At 40.6% G+C, this 15612-nt stretch overlaps 2 protein-coding genes across 2 annotated transcripts in view; one reads left to right on the top strand and one right to left on the bottom strand.

The window, feature by feature from the left end:
* hip1 (huntingtin interacting protein 1) overlaps positions 1-10752 on the bottom strand; it is a 50168-nt gene extending 39416 nt beyond the window's left edge. Inside the window, exon 1 of the mRNA XM_083886698.1 lies at positions 10488-10752. Coding sequence (XP_083742824.1) covers positions 10488-10604 — 117 coding nt within the window. The 5' untranslated portion in view covers positions 10605-10752. The remainder of the gene's footprint in view (positions 1-10487) is intronic.
* Positions 10753-12542: 1790 nt separating this feature from the next.
* On the top strand, positions 12543-15377 carry bcl7bb (BAF chromatin remodeling complex subunit BCL7B b). Its single transcript, XM_083886555.1, has 6 exons — positions 12543-12678; positions 13146-13221; positions 13323-13410; positions 13500-13658; positions 13761-13864; positions 14763-15377. The coding sequence occupies exons 1-6, from the start codon at positions 12566-12568 to the stop codon at positions 14832-14834; spliced, it is 612 nt and encodes a 203-aa protein (XP_083742681.1). The 5' UTR covers positions 12543-12565; the 3' UTR covers positions 14835-15377.
* Positions 15378-15612: the final 235 nt, after the last annotated feature.

The following is a 15612-nucleotide window of genomic DNA, read 5'->3' as shown; positions in this document are numbered from 1 at the left end:
GTGAGAATGAAGTGTAAAAGCTCAGCGTCCGCCATGAGAGCTATTCTAGGTATGTAGTGCCCCCATCTGGTTTCTATGAGAGTGTCAGCCAGTATGTTCAGTGTGATGGGTTATTATATATTGATTGTGAGCGCTGTCACAGCACACAGTGCGTTTGTTGGACAACAGAGCCATCATTAGTGTTATTACAGTGTTATAACATCGCCAAAGGGATGTGTTACACATTAAATGAATGTGTTCAAAACGATCTCAAGGCATTTTCTGAAATGCGAAGACCAGTCCTGGTCTGGCACCGACGACAACCATGCCCAGTTTAAGTCACTTAAACCATGTGTCCTCTCTATTCTGATGCTCAGTTTGAACTTCAGCATGTCTCGATTGGCATATTAGATATTTGCTTTCATAAGCAGATGAAAAGACATACCCAATATATTGAACTGTGGGTATACTTAAAAAGCATGCGGAGTGGACCCAGCACCACAACACCTCAAACTACTACCACAACAAAAATGGACTATCATAAGCATTGTAAAGTTATTCAAGTAGTATACGCAATATGGAGACAAAGACATGGAGTATTACCATAGGTTAAAATGTAAAATGATCCATAAATGAAGGCATATTATGTAAAAAAAAAAAAAGAATAGTTTTTAACCATAATGATTCTACTTGTGTCACACCTTGTATAAATAGACTGATTAATACCATCATTGCACATCAGCTGACCATGTGAGGCCAGGCCAGGCAGCCACAAGAATCAATACGATACTCATTACAGCATCGGGCTGCACGTTATATACCTTCAGGCTGTTTCAGCATAAACAGTCTGTCTCCAGACAATGCCGGCTCTTTTCCAACAAGTCTCTTCACTTCCTGGTACGGCGTGGGCCCTTTCGCTGAGAGCAGCGCCACAGAGCATTTCTCACATACAACAGTCCCACTCTGTCAGGGCCTGGATTTTCACTCCACCACTAAAAAACACTCCCATGACACCAACCCCTCCTTAATTTAAGGGCCGTATTCTTAAAGGTCCCACTTCTTGTCCTAAGTTATTCATAAACAACATAAACTGTTGTCCTGTAAAAATAGATAAACGGCAGCTGAAAACAACAACAACAGTTTATTTGTGACCTCATTGTCTGTCTATGAAATACTATCTGTACCATTAAGACGAGAGATAAGGAAGGGCTTGGTTGCTAATTAGTGTGATGAAGTGTCGATAAAGTTGAAAATAACCTGCAACACAATAGTGTAACCCTGATATATTGCAACATCAGCATATGCAATATACATATAGCAGACAATATTTTAAAGACTGCTTGAACTGCAACAATCGGTGTGGCCACGAACTGATCATAATGGTTTTTTGTTTAGTTTAATTTATCTCCGAATAAGGTGGCCTGACACACTTTACTCTGCTTTAATCCCTCCTCTCACACTGCCTGACACACAGCCTCATACCTCAGCTACTTACAGAGAAATGAAACATTTAGGTTTATTTATTTGTTTCAACAAACCAGGTAGTGATGGATGTTTTTGTTTTGAATAGCAGAAATGTTTTCCAGGGGCGTAGTACTACACTCTTAGAAATAAAAGTGCTAAGTAGAACCATATAATGTTCTTCGGCTTGTCCTCATAGGAGAACCCCTTTTGGCTCCAGGTAGAAACTTTTTTTTTATTAAGGTTCCACCAAGAACCCTTTTAAAAACCCTTTATTCAGGAAAGGGGTTTCAAAAGGTTCTCTGGATCAAAATGGTTCTTACTGGAACCATTAGTGTTACCAGGAACCCTTGAAAAGGCTTTTTCAGAAGCAATTGGTTCCAGGTAGATCCTCAGCCATTGTTGAAGGACCCTTTTTGGAACCCTTATTTCCATGTAGCATGTCACATGTTTTTTCAATGAAATCATCTTTGAATTGGAAATTATGCATTTACTCTTTTTTCTGCAGTAGATTCTCTGTGTTAGCAGCAAACCCAAAGCAGAAAGCCATAAACATTACACAATATGTATTTGTTTATTTCTGTTAGCTATCACGGCATTATAATAGCGACACACATAATGACCTTTATATTGCTTCCATTAAACAGTGAACCCAAAATATGACTGGTGTTACGCAAACAGAGACCAAAGTCCTCTCACGTTACCGTCTCTTTCCTCCACGAGTCAATGACTTTACGTTTGAAAATCTGATCAAGCAAATAGTTCAAAGGAGAAGGTATGTGTTCTGTGAGTGGTGTTCACAACAACATGCCCTGTATAGAACTGTTTATCAACTGTTCAGTGCCTGCATGACTATGACTGAAAACTACCTTTTCATTACATGTATATCTGAACTAGGGATAGACCTTATCTTTTTTTTTTTTTTTTTTTTTTTTTTAAGATAAGCGATCAATTTATTAATTTAAAATTTCAGTTTTTAACTTAAAACAAAGATAAGGGAAAGATAAAATAACAGTTCACTTATATTTACATTTTGGAAAACTTTATTTAATGTAGAAAACTTTAGGGGGCTACTTATTTATCTATTTATCTAAGGGCTGGTCAATAATTACATTTTACTGTTGATCAACATCTTACACCCAAAGATTAAAACCGGTAACTAGCTTTAAGACTGTGGCTCATCTGTGAACATCTGTTTCCTGTTTGAAATTGAAATTGTGAACATACTTTTCATATCATATTAACTTGAGTAAAAACACATTGATCTGCCAAAGCAGCAAAAACCAGTTCTAATGTTGTGGTGGGCGTGTTTGTTACACTGAGGCGATCACTGCATTCACTACTCCAGTTCTCAGGTTGACTTCTGATCTCCGCTGTATGAGAAACAAACAAAAAGACTCAAGCTCAGTCTTTCCGCTTTTACTGTGCTGTAAAACACGGACAAGAACTCCAAAAACAATCTGTAAATCAAAGCCATTGTCGGTGCACTTAGTTCCCCTTACTGACCCGTCGCTCATGTCCAGCCCTATTGTTCTACAGCCAGTCGGTGCATTGAGGCCACAAACCACCGCCTGCTGTTTCTGCTGTTTTGGTGCTTTTAATGGTCGAGTTCTCATGCCTACATGCTCGTCTGTTCGTGTAGGCTGCATGTATGCTGCGGATATCCCTCCATTACTTCCCTGCATTTTAAATTGCAGGATGAAAAAGAAGGAAAGGAATACTCTGTGCACTGTGTGGTCGAGGAAAGAACAAAGAGGCAAAGATAAAGACAAAAGACAAAGGAGAGCGAGAGTGAGGGAGAAAGAGGGACAGGGAGACTAAAAAAAGGCTCGTCCACATCTGCACTGCTGAGTCCCGCTGCGTCTGAGGTCCACGGTTATGCTCCTCCTCTGAATTCCACAGCTGCCTGGGCATCGAACAACACTGGAACAGAGTGCAGGGCGATGAGGGCTGTCCATCAGCGCAGGCCCAAACATACTACACACACCAGTGATTCATAACCAGGAATGCTTGAGCAGGATTTGGTAGTATGGATTAAACTATTTGTCTCCAATTATAAAAAAAAGCTAGTAACTGGATGAGATGGAGATATTACAATTCTGAAACGGAAACCAAAACGTTGATGTCTGCAGTCGTCTGAATGACAGAAATAAGATCTGTTTTTATGCAACAAAACTAATTTTTAATCGCAAAATCAACACTGAAGCACTCACGTGTAAAAACGTGAGCACAACTCCAGTTTGATTAAATGCCAGTGATCCATGCTCCATGCAGCACAACACTGGCTATAGTCCAGTTGGTGGCGTGAAGACAGTAAACATAGGCACTCATTTGAGATGGTGCCCACAGACATGCCCACATGTACGACTCAAAGAATACGACATACAATTCAAAGAAACCAGCGTAACTAACATGGAATTTCAGATCCAGTAAACATGCGTAGAACCCTAGATGATGTTGTGGACCCTTGTTTATTGCGGACAGAACCACCGCTAATTTGATGACGAAATCATCAACCATGATTGCCCCATCGCATCTGTGGTAAAAGTTGAGCGAGTGAAATTAACTTGAGATGGATAACACTGGAATGTACATCATTAAAGGGGTCATATTATACCCTATTTCCCCAAGTTAAACTAGTTCCCTGGTGTCCTAATGAACATGTCTGTGACATGCTTTGGTCAAAATACCATAAGGATGAAGCACCACAGCAGTTCAATCACTCTGCCAAAACAGCCCTGTTCAGAGCGCTCGGTTTAGTAGTATCTCTTTAGGTCCACCTTAAAAAAAGTCAAACGAACCTTAAGTGACAGGAAATGACATCAGCCACAGAGGCTACTGTGAGCTAACAGCAGTTAGCATTTGGAAAAGTGATAATTTGCAGGCTCTAGCAGGCACATTGCCGTTATATATAACATGTATCCACTGGACAGATAAATCCTCTGAGGCTGAAAGTTTGTGTAGGACTCTGTGCTGCACTGTGGAGCCAAGAATATAACTTTTCGTGGACTTCCTGGACTTCCGGATTTCGGATACCGTTGCTCTTGCCACCACTCTCGCGTGTTTTACGGACAAAGGGGAGCTCCGCAAGACAACAATTCCAGGAATTTAGCGCATTGTGACGTCCCAATGAGCGAGGAAGTCAACATCTCGCATTTATCTCCTGTACTTAGACTGAAGAGTACCACAAAAACATGAGTGAGTCATCTTTTTTCACACTTTGACTTTGCATAATATGTCCCCTTTAAAGTTCCAGACAATCAAAGGGGATTTCTCCCCGTGTTTGTGCTGCAACTCAGGCATTAAAACTTGTTTATGTACAAAGAAATTCTGATTATTATTATTTAGGGCTGCAGCGATTAACAGATTATTGTCAGTTACTAAATGAACGGTCAACAACTGTTCATAATCAATTAATTATCTATCATATAAACAAAGAAGTCATTAAAAGTGATTAATTTTTGAGAATATCATCATTTTGAGGTTAATGACCTCAAAATGGAGCAAATAATTAATTAATCGACAGATTAATCGATTAACCTTTGGGTGCATGACATGATCGTGAATAGTTGTACTCTTGGTGCTGGTCCCATAAATGGAGAGGGTTGCATTAGGAGGGGCAGCGAGAGTAAAATCTATGCCAAATCATCCATACAGATAGGACAGATATTGGAGGCAAAAATCTGCTGTGATGGCTCCTGATAAGGTGCAGCAGAAAGAAGATTATTCAAACATGAGGGCCAGCAAACATCTTCAAGGGCATCTCAAGACCGAGTCTGCCAAATTGAAAAGTAAGCATTCTTCAGATATGAAGCATTCAAATCTACCTCTGTAAAATGTTCAGTGTAACTGATAACAGCATTGGTGTTATCAAGAGTTTATGACACTGTGGGAAAACTTCCAGGTTGCAGCACCAAACACACTCACTCAAATACAGACACAAACATAGGAGGGTGCCATGTAAACAAGTACAGAGGAAAACGAGGAGGAGGCTCGCAGTCTAATTTAAAAAGCCTTCATTATGTAACGGTGTGGTGTCACTCTGTGGCTCACAGCTGAGGAGCTGCTGCTCCAGATGTTTTCTCCAAGCACTAATTATAGTTCCTATTGGTCCAGAGATGACAATCTAAATGAAAAACCTCTTCTGGCTCACACACTATTTTGCAATCGAGGGAACAGTCGGCCCGGCATTGCTGACATTTCAGAGCTTTGAGATAAAAGGTTAGAATAAATGCAAAGTTTAGCCCTAGCTTGTTATTTACTTGTTGGTATTTCTCATTCATGCTATTGAGAACGCAACTGAATATGGTGATCCCCGCTAAACGGTAAATTAAAGAGTCAGCTGCTATTATGAGGCCAAACATGTCATTAAATGTAAGCCCTGTGTGCCGTGTGGCTGCCCTGGCTCGTTCTTTTTATAAACCCATGTGGACATCATGTCAGAACACACCCTGACTGTTTACCCGACTCAAAAGAGAAAGATAGAAACATGCCTTTAAAGCTACAGGAGGCAACCCTGCTGTCTGCACTGCACTGCATGCTGCTCATAGTCATATGGATGAAACCGCACCATTTTATGGTGAATGTATGATGTATGACATTCAGTACAGTGTGAAAACTACAGTATACTTCAGTCATTACACTATTTTCATTAAAGTAGACAAATTATACCCTATTTCTACAAGTTAACCTAGTTCCCTGGTGTCCTAATGAACATGTCCCTTACACATACCTCAAGGATGAAGCACCATAGCAGTTCAATCACCCTGCCAAAACAGCCCTGTTCAGAACGATCGGTTCCGAGTGCCTGTCTCTTTAAATGCAAATGAGACATAGGAAACTACGTCAGTGTCACTGAGGCTCCGGAAACTAACAGTACTAGTTAGCATTTTGAAAGGCGATCATTTGCCAACTCTAGTCGGCACATTGCCGTCATATATAAAATGCATCCACTGGGCACGTAAATCCTCTGAGGCTGAAAGTTTGTGTAGGACTCTGTGCTGCATTGTGGAGCCAAGAATAGAACACTATTGCCCTCGCCTGCACTCTGACGTTTTTTAGGGACAAAGCGGAGCTCTGCGAGACAACAATTCCAGGAATGTCTCATTGTGACGTAGCAACGAGTGCGGAAGTCAACATTGCGTATTTTATCTCCTGAAATTACACTTTTTCACACTTTGCTTACTCATAGGGCCTCCAGAGTCCCAAATATAAGTATTAAAATGATTAAAAAGTTGATTTTGCATAATTTTGTCTCCTTTAAATCCAACACAAATGATTATGGAATAGCTTTAGAGCAAAAAAGAAAATAACTGGGATTCCAAATCCAACACATACATTTCAGTGTCATTTTGACCTCCAGTAAATTATAACGTCTTTTTTGTACTTGTGCCAACTCAAGCTTATTTGGTTTTCTGTTATGTGGTTTCGCCTTACCTTAAACTGAAATGGCTGGTGATTATGGGAAATCAAAACCAGACAGACAGATTGAACGGATATACAGGCAGCAAGGAGCTTTTCTCTGTAGAGGAGGTGAAAGCCAGCAGCCACACAGCAGATGTAGGCAGCTTTAAAGCACAACAGATCATATGAGATTATCTTTTACTGATCCCCGTAAAGCAGGCAGCAGATTCATTGATTCCTACAGCACCAGCCACAACTCCACCACAAGAAAAAGGAAAGCACGTGCTGCACTTTTATAAGGGTGACCAAACCTAATCTGTGATTTTAGAACAGGAAAAACGCTATGATTACAGCGTTACAGAGGTCATGCTGCATGACAATTCATCTTTAGAACATGGGTATCAGATTGCGAATCAAACATGTCTCATCTTGCATTAATATTTTCAACTTATCTAACGGCAGTTATTGAGGTTTTTTGTTTGTTTTTTTTCAGGCAGACACATAAAAGTGTCAGAGCGGGACCAACTGCCTCAGCATGTGATATGAGAAAAACATGCCACGACAGGTGTTCATGTAATATGTCGTGGTGCTGAGAGAGAGAGAGAGAGAGAGAGAGAGAGAGAGAGAGAGAGAGAGAGAGAGAGAGAGAGAGAGAGAGAGAGAGAGAGAGAGAGAGAGAGAGAGAGAGAGAGAGAGACCATTAACATGACACACTTCTAGGTGAGATCCCAGTAGCCTATAAGTGACCTAGTGACCAGGCTCAGCTTGGAACACATAAACATACATGCCTCCCTCCCCGACTGTAATCCATGCAGCTACTATCCCGGATGGGAGAGGCTCACAGGGGTGGGGGGGACGGGCAGTTGCATGAGACCATCAAAATGCAGGATTGTCAAATACCTGCCGTGTGCATTTAGGCCTGCGCTGACTGAACTGTCCGATTTAGCAGCCGCTGTAAATGGGAGAAGCACGTTGCAGCGGCTGCCGCCATGGCAGTTTGACTGCCTTGATTCATCTGACCTACTTTCTCCCCCCCTCCTCTTGCCTCCCATGTGTCTAGTTTAAGGAGAGAGGAGAAGGGAGGGGAGACCACCAGGCAGGAAGCAGCGGGCTGCACAGCCTAACAGCAGCCTACATACATTTGTTCACTGAAGGAGCAGCACTTCATGCAAAGTCAAGCTGTACAGCTGCTTCTAAAGTTTCATCATTCATCAGCAGCCATCACAACATGCCCTTATCTCCTCATCTTTGACTAAAAGTAGTTGAAATACTTCAGTTTTTATGAATTTGGGTGAGTGTATGAGGTTCTTATGCCTATTTAGAGAAGGAGAAGGAAGGAAGGAAGGAAAACAAGAACATGGTTATGCATTGTTTTGGATGTGAACAGACACAGCTGAGAAAACCCCGTTGTAACCCCCTTACAGAAGAGAGGGCCCAGCTGAAAAAACTAAATATCATTTTAATTGTGTGTGGTTTGCTTGCTGTCAGACAGACCTTTTCTTTGGCACGATATTTCAATGACATAGTCCTGTAAAATCTGATGAAATCCAAAAATCCTCTATATATCTCATGCTTCACTGTGTACAGACTGTAACAATGTAAAAAGCATTTTAGCTGAGTCATGTTTGGGCTGTTTATTTCTTCCTTTGGGAGAACTATATTTGTTACGCAGTTGAAGAATTATTGGCACTTTTCAACTACATGGACCCGCCACGCCTCACTCGACTATATGCGGTTTGGTTGGTTTTCCATTATAATATAGAACCTCCTCAACGTGGGCGGAGTCATCATAGTGCATACTGCTGCGCGAATCTGCCGTGACTTCGTTTTACACGTGACACACACCAACTAGTGACTTGTAAAGCACCAGAGTCCACTCTTAAATTATGAGATTTTAGACATTTCCTTGCTAATGTTGGAGACTATTGTAGGTTTTCAGGATTGTGAAAGGGGTCATATTATACCCTATTTATCCAAGTTAAACTAGTTCCCTGGTGTCCTAATGAACATGTCTGTGATATGCTTTGGTCAAAATACCATAAGAATGAAGCACCACAGCAGTTCAATCACCCTGCTAAAACAGCCCTGTTCAGAACGCTTTGTTTAGTAGTATCTCTTTAGGTCCACCTTAAAAAAAGGTAAAACGAAACAGGGACAGGAAATGACATCAGCCACAGAGGCTACTGGGAGCTAACAGCAGTTAGCATTTGGAAAAGTGATCATTTGCAGGCTCTAGCAGGCACATTGCCGTCATATATAACGTGTATCCACTGGACAGATAAATCATCTGAGGCTGGAAGTTTGTGTAGAACTCTGTGCTGCACTGTGGAGCCAAGGATAGAACTTCTCGCGGACTTCTAGTTTTTTCGGATACCGTTGCCCTCGCCAGCACTCTCACCTGTTTTATGGACAAAGCAGAGCTCCGTGAGACAACAATTCCAGGAATTTATCGCATTGTGACGTCCCAATGAGCGTGGAAGTTAACATCATCAGTCATTTCTCTGCTGTACGTCGACTGAAGAGGACCACAAAAACATGAGTGAGTCATCTTTTTTCACACATTGCCGACTGATAGGGCCTCAAAGGTCCCAAATATAAAGATTTAAATGATTAAAAGTTGATTTTGCATAATATGTCCCCTTCAAGTCTTCTCATTTGTTCTACAGTTCGGCATTGTTCGGTTTCGTCATGCATAGCATTGGCTCAGCTTGCTTGGAACCTCTTCAGATCAGGTACTAGAAAAAGCACCAGCTACTATCACTAATGGAAAAAGCAATAAAACTGTGCAGAGGCGAGTCGAGTCGAGTACTGCCAGAACCATGTAGTGGAAAAGCGGTCTTTGAAATGACTCGGCACAAACGTGTTGTTAACAGCTTCATAGTTCATAAATAGTCTAAAATGACTGCATCGGACCAGTGTCAGTATCGGTACTGGAGTTTGTGATATCGGTATCGGACATTAAAAAAAAAAGCGGTATCTCTCAACCCCACTCACAACAGTGTAGCAGCTTTGTTACAAAGTGGCAGATCAGACCTTATAAACCCCCATGTCCCAAAACACATATCATTCATTTAAAATAACTCTGAAGGAATTCCTCATAACTAGATTAACATCCATCACCACCTACATCAATGATGCAGCTGAACACACACACACACACACACACACACACACACACACACACACACACACACACACACACACACACACACACACACACACACACACACACACACACACACACACACACACGCAGACAAACCAACTACACCGTTATCTGAATTCAAAAGCCCATTGACCTACATTTCCACAGCTCTTTTGTTGTGTACTGGACTCACTGGTGTCTGCTGATCGTACACAGGCATGAGGAGAACATACTGATACGACAATAACCCCTAATCTGGACCAGGCACAAGCGAGCAGAGGGTGAGTAAATCTGCAAAACTGGAAGAGTGACTTGTAAAAAATAAAAAAATAAAAATGTATGAATGTGTGACTGTTGACACTGTGGTCCTAAATTTTCACCTCAGTCCATTTCACACACGAGCAGCCTGACTGACATCATCGTTATTATTACAACGCGGATCCAATAACAGGAGCTTTGTTAGTACAGTGAAATATCCCCGCACCTGTGTGCTCCATACCTGTCCTCTCTCGAAGTTTTCCTTCTCCAGCTCCAGGCTGTTGGCCCCCCCGGTCCGTCGGATCACTTTGGGGATAGCGTTGGGTACTTGCTGCATGGAGCTTTTCACTCGGTCCATTGTCGTCTGAGGCAGAAAACACACCAGCGAGCGACGGGGCGAAATAAAAGGAAGTTTCGGTGAAAAAAAACAAAACACAGCAAAAAACTAAAATGGTGAAAAGCCTGCGGAGAAACTACAGCAGGCAGCGGTCCATGCTGTGCTGCTGCTGCTGGACTCGTCGCCCCCGTTCACAGGATCATTAGCCTTTTCCGTCAAACAGCCAGTCAATGACAGCAGAAGCCGAAGCAACACCACTGTCAGGTCTCACAGGGTTACTGCTATTTCCCGCTTACGCTTTCAAAATAAAACAGATGGCGACTGTTTTTTTATTTTATTTTTTATTTTTTTTAAATACACTTCATGTTTTAACGGCGTGAAACGTATTTTCAACGATATTCACTTCACCAATACCAAATTAGCGTTTAGTCATGACAGGGTGTAGGACTGCGGTCAAGCTTTGAGGTGCAATCACAAGATGATATGCGGGATTTATAACATCCGTTTTTCAAAATAACGGGTTCATTCATACATTGTGTAATCCACAGTGTATGTATTCTATTTATATTCATACAAATGAATTTTCTCTGAATACATCGCAAAATATGATTCACAATATGAATTGTTCCAGAGCTGTACATATATATATACATACATACATACATATACATAAATACACATATACATATATATATATATACAATGAATAATAATAATACATGTGTGTGTGTATAGTCAGTCAGTTTTACTTGCTATGCTGTTTTTATACAAGTTAAAACAAAGAGTTTCATATACATATACATATATACACATACATATATATATATATATATACATACATATATATATATATATATATATATATATATATATATATATATATATATATATATATATATATATATATATATACACATACATATATACATACAACAGAGTGGTTAAAACCGTTAACTGTGCATGGGGATGAAAAAATGAACAGGCACTTGGTCTCAGGGTGCATCTTAACTCAAGCCTGCCCTCTGCTGTTCACTTATGGGAACTAGAAATCACTTTGATTTTATTTTGACAAAAATCTTTAAACCGTGAAGACATGCTATTTAATCACAAATGCCAGAGGAAGAGCTGCTTTCCATTATTCATCCAGGCTCAGAAGACTCAGGTGAGAATTGTTTTCAGTTGATTGTGTGGTATATATGTTTTTAATTTGTTTCTATCTGCTTTTGTAAGTCTTAACTTTGAATAGTCATGTACAATATAATAAAACAACTCACACATATGTAGATTACAGTGGAAAAAAAGACATGTATGTGCACATGTATGCAACTACGAAGTATTCAGCTAACTACGCAAAAGAAATTAAGTATTAGTAGCTACTTTTGGCCAACGTAAAACATTAAAAGTGCTAGTTGTTAATGAGCTCTTATGAAAAGTATATTATCGTACATCAAGACAGTGCGTGTACTTGTATTTATGAATTTGTGAGGTCCAAAAAATTTACAAACATATCTTTGTGAGGACAGTTTGTCTGGGCCCTACAACAGGGCTAAGACCTGGTTTTAGGGTTAAGGTTAAGGTTAAACCTTGTGTTGGTTAAGGTTTGGTAAGAGGCCAGGGAATGCATTGTGTCTATAATGTGTCCTCACTAATTTATAAAAACACATTTGTGTGTGAGTGAGTCAACTCTTGTAACCCCCAACGTTATATTAAAACCCTATAAATGAATTGTAAAAAGCTAAATATTTATGAAAAACAGTATATATATTCATATACATTCTATTTTTGGTGTATTGATCTGTAAATTCTGTTTTATATATAAAAAATATATAAATTAATAAATAAAAATGAGTACATCCCACACAGTATCCACAATATGCACATATTGAAGAAGGGTGGAATAAAAGAGATTAGGAAATCTCGCGAGATTACCACCGGAACGAAGCACTGGGGCTTGGTCTTGAAGTTTTCAGATGCATCTGTAGATGAATCATAACAGCATCAAGATGTCGGGACGATCAGGCCGCGCCGAGACCCGCAGTCGAGCGAAAGATGACATCAAAAAGGTCCTGGCGGCCATCGAGAAAGTGCGCAAATGGTACGTGACGCTGTTTGTGTGGGCAACATGGAGGGAAATGTGTTAGTACACCGTGGGCTGTTATCTGCTGCGTCGCTCAACAAACTTCAGTCGGAAAAGTTAGATGATTGACGCGAGTGTTGACCAATCAATGACCGCGTCTGATAGAGGAGGCGGGGCCAGGCGAGTTTTTTTTTTTTCTTCTTCCCCACCGAGAGCTGTCAATATGGCTACAGCCCCACATGCCGCCTTTACCCGCTGTAATCACTGATCAGCGAAAATTAACAGACTCCCTCCGACCTGATATCGTCAATTTCACATGTGCGTGAAAACGTCACCGGGAGATATAAGTGAGGATGACGGGGAAATGAGATGAGATGCCATCTGTACCGTGTACACAGAGCACCTGAGCCTTATGCCGTGTAACATGTTAATGTGGTGTCAGAGCTGAACTGAGCTCCTCTATGAAATGATCATTCTCACTGCAGGGAGAAGAAATGGGTGACAGTTGGAGACACGTCTTTACGCATATTCAAGTGGGTTCCAGTAACAGAAACAAAGCAGGTGACAAAACACATTAATATCTAAAAAAAAATTAATACAGACTTATCATTGTCTCAAAGTCAGTATTTTTTTAATTTACCATATGGACTGTATGCTTTCAGATATTTCGGACTAAATCCACAGGTGGCGATGCCAGAGGACTGAAAGATGTGGTCTTGGAAAACACAAACTCTTTACTGGATTTTGCTGGTGAGTCTTATTCTGAATTATTTAAATGGTAATCTTTTTATTATGTAAAAAAACAAAACATGTTGCAATTTCTGTGCTCCTCACTTCAGATGAAAACAGCAACCAGAGCTTTCTGTCAGATGTTTACCAGTCTAAAATGGATAACAGCAGCAGCACCTCCAGCTCACAGCAGGTCAGCCCTCCACATACCTCCAGCCTCAGAGCTGAAGACTCCCAGCCCCCAATGCTGGGCCAGGAGAGTGTGGATGGTATGTGGCAACCTCTTTTAAACATCGGTTTTGCCTTTTTTTTGCTGAAATAATAATTCCGTTAACATAAAACCATTGATTTGCCATTATTTCTGAACACAGACCCGGTTCACTCAGGACAGGAGGGCGCTGATGAGCCTCCGACTCTCACCAAGGAGGACCTTCTTTCATCAGGGACAGTCAGACGGAGCACCCTGGAGTCACAGGTTCACTTAATGAAAATGGGTTCCACACAGACACTAAACATTTAGTGCGTTTACATGCATGTTAAAAGTCAGATAAGGCAATCATTTATTTTTATTTTTGTCATGTGAAACACCTTTGTCCGACTAAAATCGAGCGTGTCTTAGTTGGACTAACATACCCGGATAATGCGATTCAACGTCCGCCATGTTGGATTGGAAAAGTTTGCTGCTGGTGCGCAAAGAATTGTGGGATATGGTCGGCCGTGAAAGAATACCCCAGACCTATCCTTCCCAAACAAGCTCACGTCGGCCACATATCTCAGTCGCATACAAAGGAGTCGAGGTAGACCGTTTCAATTGGGACAGCCTACGGCACAGCGCTGTGACGCAATTTGACGACATCCGGCCTACGAATCCACACTCCGTTGACCGCAGCCCTGCATTTGGGACACGACTATAGCCCGATTACTACTGCATGTTTACGCTTTGTTGGACTGGAGTCGGACATGGCGTTGCATGCACCATAATTTCCTCTACGGTCTTTGATTAGGAAGTAGAAGTGTATAAAGTGCAGTACTGTCATACGGCGGTGTCTTTCCTCGGACAACACCGCCGACCTAATTTGTATCACAATTAACATGTACAGCAGGTACGAAACATACATTTGTTTTTCTGTGATGTAAAGGTTAACAAGAAACTGATTCCATACACACTAGCTTATAGGGAGATACAGCGCCACCTATGGAGGCCAAGTCAAACATTTATGGCCAATAAATAGATTTTCTCCTCTGCATGTGCATGTGAATGTACTGAGTGTTCTTTATTAAATAAACATTCATATATTTGTGGTCAGTTGTATAAAAATAGCATTGTTTTCAGCCATTTGACCTGATTTCTTATGTCCATTTTCTTTCAACAGGAGGAGCTGGATGAATCAGGGGCCCCTCCTTTAAAGAAAATTTGCACAGGAGAAAATGCTGTTCTGAGATAGCTCATTTATTAACCTATTTTGTCAAAATGCACATATATTTTTGTGCACACCTGTCGTTGGCTGTTGTCAGTTAAGCTTTCAAGATTTTGAAATTATTTGAAGGTTCCGTATGACATGTATGCAAACGACAAATGACAAAAACAAAAAATCTGCAGAACCTTTGTTCACTTTAAAAAGGTCTGTAAAAGGATTGTATGTTTGTTAAGCTATTCTTTCTTTAGTCACTGCTAACAGGCAGTGTTCATTTCCATTGGTTCATTATAAATGTCTAGTTCTCTGGGAACTAACTGTTTATCATTTACTCTTTTTTTGCAGTCGATCTTTACTCTTGCATGTTTCCATATCATTTTGCTTTTATATAGATGTACATGCCAGTTTTAAACGATTTTACATGCGTAGGATCATGCAGATTGATGTTTAGATGTGCCATTATTGTATTAAACATGAGACTCTCAAAGACTGACCTTTGGATTATCATGTGCAAGAAAAAGCAATCTTTATTTATATTATAATTTGCCCATGTTTATAAATTAAAGTGTTTTGTAAAACCATAATAAATGCTACTTTCTATGTCAATTAATTGAGGCTGCATGGCTTAAATGTATACCTCCAGGGTTTGTTATCATGTTAGTGTTCTACAGTTCCACACTGTACTCAAACTAACCGCAGTGGGGGCGAAGTTGTCCTTGCTTTTCTTTTGTCCAAGACACTAAAGACATCAAAATACTCAACCAATGACGCCGATAATGACGATTTATATTATCATCAGCTGACCTCC

Source organism: Microchirus variegatus (genome assembly GCF_963457635.1).
Source record: "Microchirus variegatus genome assembly, chromosome: 3".
Lineage (NCBI taxonomy): Eukaryota > Metazoa > Chordata > Actinopteri > Pleuronectiformes > Soleidae > Microchirus > Microchirus variegatus.
This window is presented reverse-complemented; position numbering and strand designations above follow the sequence as displayed.

Bases quoted from the DNA above. Each gene is read 5' to 3' on its own strand.
- bcl7bb (XM_083886555.1), top strand. From the start codon at position 12,566: ATGAATCATAACAGCATCAAGATGTCGGGACGATCAGGCCGCGCCGAG. The intron at 12,679-13,145 runs GTACGTGACGCT...TTCTCACTGCAG, and splicing joins ATCGAGAAAGTGCGCAAATG to GGAGAAGAAATGGGTGACAG. The intron at 13,411-13,499 runs GTGAGTCTTATT...TCCTCACTTCAG, and splicing joins CTCTTTACTGGATTTTGCTG to ATGAAAACAGCAACCAGAGC.